This window comes from Engraulis encrasicolus, chromosome 13, assembly GCF_034702125.1.
Source record: "Engraulis encrasicolus isolate BLACKSEA-1 chromosome 13, IST_EnEncr_1.0, whole genome shotgun sequence".
Taxonomy (NCBI): domain Eukaryota; kingdom Metazoa; phylum Chordata; class Actinopteri; order Clupeiformes; family Engraulidae; genus Engraulis; species Engraulis encrasicolus.
In genome coordinates, this window is record NC_085869.1 from 26748211 (window position 1) to 26753210 (window position 5000).

The window sequence follows — 5000 nt, forward strand, 5'->3', positions numbered from 1 at the left end:
GGGAAATCCTGGCACCAAGAAGGGACCGCATTGAATCGATTCGGAATGAATCGGATCAAATCGAATTGAATCGTGATTAATCGATTCAAAACCCTAAGAATCGAAATCGAATCGATACAGGAACATGGCTGCGATACCCAGCCCTAAGTAGCACAGTACGTAGTACAGTAGAGTAAAATAGGGTAGGGTAGTAGGGTGAAGTGAAGTGGAGTAGGGTAGAGTAGTGTTGAGTAGAGTAGGGTGCGGTATAGTAGAGAGTAGAAGAGTAATACATGACACTAGTCTAGACAAATAAAAACAATGATTTAAAGCTGACGTTGTTAAAACACTGACATTAAGAGTTTGACTTTTTATTTTGTGACAACAACTCTGAGCTGAGATTCTCCCCAGCACAATTAAACTTTGCTTTAGAGCCACACCTCCCACCCCTGCATGATCAGCCTCACCTGTTTTCATGAAAACTTGGCCAGTGAACTAAAATGGTGCTCATGGTGGTCCAGGCTGGACTTAACATTTATGGCATACGAAGGCGAGTTATCTCGCTCTGTTGTGCAACAAATCCTTGCATATTATATGCCCCGCTCTTCTTCAAGAAGGGCTATCACCAGACTATATTACAGTCGGGTCTATTCGTGAAAGGGAGATTGATCTAAACTATTTTAAATATCTGAAGCTTGATGGAAAGCTTGTTTCGCATCTGGTGTCTCTAAACAAACTATGAGGCTATGTTTAGTCTTGCTCTCCCTCGCCATTCAGTGTTTGGGTTCCCAAACTCAGGCAAAGGTTTCAGCGAGGGCCCTACCATGGTGCTAACGGTAGGGCGACCTGGGTTCGATTCCGGCCCGGGTCCTTTGCTGACCCTTCTCTCTCTCCCCCCACTCTCCCCTCATGTCACTCATTCACTGTCCTATCATAAAAAATAAAGTCAAAAGACCAAAAAAAAAAAAAAAAAGAAAAAGAAAAAAAGATTTTAACGATGGTTCTCATTCTGTTTTTCAGGTCAGAATTCATGCAAGGCAGCATGGGATTTTCCAGGCTGAGAAGCTTCAGTATGACGCATTGCATGCACTACTACAGTACGTACATGCCTCAGTCTCATCAGGCCAAGACCTCCGCCTTCACTTTCCCTATCCCACCTAGTTCTCTGGTTGGTTGCCTTCTGGTTGGTGGCCTTTTCTCGCTTTGTATCATTCCCAATCCCAGATAAATGGGTCATTTTGGCATTTCCGTTTCTTTTTTTTTTTCAGATTTAACTCACAAGTTATACGTTTTAATGCACAGTATAGGGTCAGTTTCCTGCTTGATTTCCTCCTTGGTTTTCTGAAAGTGTACAGTTGTAAGGACTACGTTCAATCTGGCCAACTACAACCAGTGCATAGAGGTCAGTGTTATAGTACTGTGGCAGTTTGGGCTCCATACTGACAGACCTACAAGACTAGAGAATGTGATAGAGAAAGTGAAGGAGATTCTAATCACTGAAATAACGATAGGAATAGATAATGTTATTGAGAGAGAGGGGGGGGGTGGATAGAGAGAGAAAGGAGAGAGAGAGAATTGAAATCTTTAGGCAAAACATAAAGGCATTTGTAAAAGGTACATACACTGCACAAAAGAGAATAAGAAAGCACCGAAGAACAGGAAGGAAAAGAAGGAGACAGAAGAGGAGTAGAGGGAAGAGCAGAGGCGTCAGGAAGAGAGAAAGAGCTGTAGGTTAAATGCATATTATGTCTAGAAATAAGGACAACGGTGCACACCTCTCTCTCTCTCCCTCTCGTCTCTCTCTCTCCCTCCATCTCTCTCTCTCTCTCTCTCTCTCTCTCCCCCTCTCTCTCCCAAGCCTTCCCTGCACACATATTTAATTTTTATCTGTGAATAAAAGAGCTATAGGAAAGTATTAATCTGCTTAACACATTTCTAAGTACATCCTCCCAAGGATTTGGCTTTTTTAATCTTACATATGCTCCGCGGAGGAACCGGGCAAAAAAAAAAAAAAAAGCCCTCCCCGTTCGCTCCATTTCATCCCTGCCTGCATCAAATGGTGAGCAGCAAAAATTGGATCAGACTTCAAAGAAGCGCGATGTGCTCCAAGTCACAGAATGTCTCTTCTCCATTTCACATATTGAATTCGAGCAGGATATCAAAGTGCTACCAATAGAACCTCAGGTCTTTGCAGGAAGAGAGGGAGGGGGAGTGGGGCAGAGAGAGAGAGAGAGAGAGAGAGAGAGAGAGAGAGAGAGAGAGAGAGAGAGAGAGAGAGAGAGAGAGAGAGAGAGAGAGAGAGAGAGAGAGAGAGGGAGGGAAGGAGGGAGTCTAACATCTGTAGCGAGCGAAGCGCAAAGACAAATCACCTCGGGGAACAGCCAGCGTTTATTCGCAGCCGTGAATTTCCAGCCTTTTGATTCTCTCACTCCCTATACCACCCTGTGTCTCCAGCGAGAGAGGGAGAGAGGGAGAGAGGGAGGGGGAGAGAGAGGGAGAGAGGGAGGGGGAGAGAGAGGGATAGAGAGAGGGAGGGGGAGAGAGGGATAGAGAGAGGGAGAGAGGGAGAGAGGGGGAGAAGAGGACAGAGTAAGGAAGTAGCAAGAGAGATGGAGGACAGAGAGTAAGGTAGGACAGAGAGAGAGAACGATAGAGAGGGGAGGAGAGAAAGAGAGAGAGAGAGAGAGAGAGAGAACGATAGAGGGGGAGAGAACGATAGAGGGAGAAAGCGAGACAGAAAGAAAGAAAGAGAGACAGAGAGAGAGAGAGAGAGAGAGAGAGAGAGAGAGAGAGAGAGAGAGAGCGAGAGAGAGTTTGGAATAAGTTCTGCCTTTTGTCTCAAAGTCTCAAAGAACAAAAAGAACAGACAGAGCAGAGAAAAAGAATGTCAAGGAAGAATTTGCCATACTGACACACACACGTGACACACACACACACGCACGCAGGCACGCACGCACATGCACACATGCGCGCAAATGTGAGGTAGAGAGAGACAGAGAAGGTCAGGTCTTCTCCGTGGTATGTATTCAGGGCCTTTTGAGTTTTGCCTTGTAAAGTTGGACTTGCCTGAGATAAACTCTACTTTGAGTTTCCTCATAAAAAGTATTGTACTTTAGTGTTTGACTTCCCCCATGACTATTTGCTATTGGGTTTGCCTCATATGACCATTTTTTTAGAGTTGGCTACTTATGGCTCATGCAGACTGCAGTGTAGGCTACCGTACTTTGAACATAATCATTTGCCTCATACGAACCTTGTTTTTGAGGGTGTGATTATCCGTGGCTGAGTTTGTCCTCTGGGCGTCAATATCACTCCTGTAGAGGAGGAGAAAACACAGCAATATTTAAATACAGAGAGTGGCCGGGGGAGGGATGGATGGAGAGAAATAGAGAAAAGGAGAAATGGTGAGAGAGAGAGAGAGAGAGAGAGAGAGAGATAGATAGAGAGAGAGAGAGAGAGAGAGAGAGAGAGAGAGAGAGAGAGAGAGAGAGAGAGAGAGAGAGATAGATAGAGAGAGAGAGAGAGAGAGAGAGAGAGAGAGAGAGAGAGAGAGAGAGAGAGAGAGAGAGAGAGGGACAGAGACAGAAAGACAGAGAGACAGAGACAGATAAAGAGAGAGAGAGAGAGAATTAGAGAGAGAGAGAGAGAGAGAGAGAGAGAGACAGAGAGAGAGAGAGACAGAGACAGAAAGACAGACAGACAGAGACAGAGAGAGAGAGAGAGGGAATGGAGGGGTAATATGTAGCTATTTTTAACACTGAGAAGTATCTGGTGTAGGGGCTCAATGCAAACCATGTGTGTGAGTTTAACATCCTGCTTTAACAAGACACACATTAGGTTATGGGCAGCGGAGAAGTGTGTGTGTGTGAGAGAGAGAGATGGAGAGAGAGAGAGAGAGAGAGAGAGAGAGAGAGAGAGAGAGAGAGAGAGAGGAAGACATCAATGAAATAGAAGGACAGATATAAAAAAAGAGAGGGTAAAGATCCATAAAATGAACATATAGGATAAAGATAGAGAAAGATGACGAGAGACAGACACACAGACACAGGAAGACAGAAGAAGAAAGAAGGGTGATGTGATATCGAGAGAGAAAAAAGTATAAGATTATCTTCATTTGAACATCAGGACCCAGTAAAAAATCAGAAACAGATTGAAAAAGAGTGAGATAAGGTGACAATCAAACCAACCATGTGGCTATCCAACTGGCACATGAATGACTAAAAGGTCAGACATAGATAGAAACAAATGGGGAAAAAAGAAAGAAAAAAGAAGGAAAAGCTGATACAAAGCGATAGGACGAAAACAACTCACACACAGGGCACACAACAGATAAACAGACAAGGAGAGTTTGGGAACAGGCATGAGGGAAAGTGGGTACAGAGAGAGGGAGAGAGACATAAGATGCAAGACATGAAGTGAGAGGAGCAGGCTAATAGTTAAAAAAAAAAAAACGAACCAGAAAAAAAAACGAAAGAGACGAAAGTGAGCGTCTAGGTAATCAGAGGGATCTTAAAAGGGGGAAAATGGGCCAGTTGATGTCAAAATAAATCCATGTGGAGTGATCGCCAAACTGATTAAAGAGAATAGGAAAGCTGAAGTGTTTTTTTTTTACCGCCTCTCTCCTGCCTTCTTCTTCTCACCACTGAGGAATATGATGTAAACACGTTTTTTTAAAAGGAGGCAGAGTGGAGGGGGGAAAAAAACACACCCTTCCCTCAAGATAAAATAATCTTCACCGTCTCTCTTCGTATGCGTCTGCTTCTCTCAGATCTGGAAAATGCCCTTCAAAGTTTGTGCAAATGTATTTAAAGTGCAGAGGCAGATATCTCTGGTTCAGAAAGTAAAAAAAAGTCCTGCCATATACGTATTTAATCCAGTAAACGAAGAGAAGCTGCTGATCCCTATGTAGATGGATCTGCATTGTAGTGATGCAACCTGTGTTGGGACCACAGACAGGACAACAGACTGCACTATAGACAAGGGGCCTATACTACAAAGCTGGTTCAGGAGTAAACCAGGTT

The 5000-nt window shown here is 44.1% G+C and overlaps 1 protein-coding gene across 1 annotated transcript in view; it reads right to left on the minus strand.

Moving 5' to 3' along the window:
• myo3b (myosin IIIB) overlaps positions 1-5000 on the minus strand; it is a gene marked incomplete at its 5' end in the record, with an annotated part of 190045 nt that overhangs the window by 64807 nt on the left and 120238 nt on the right. The window contains one exon of the mRNA XM_063212872.1: positions 3233-3293. Coding sequence (XP_063068942.1) covers positions 3233-3293 — 61 coding nt within the window. The remainder of the gene's footprint in view (positions 1-3232; positions 3294-5000) is intronic.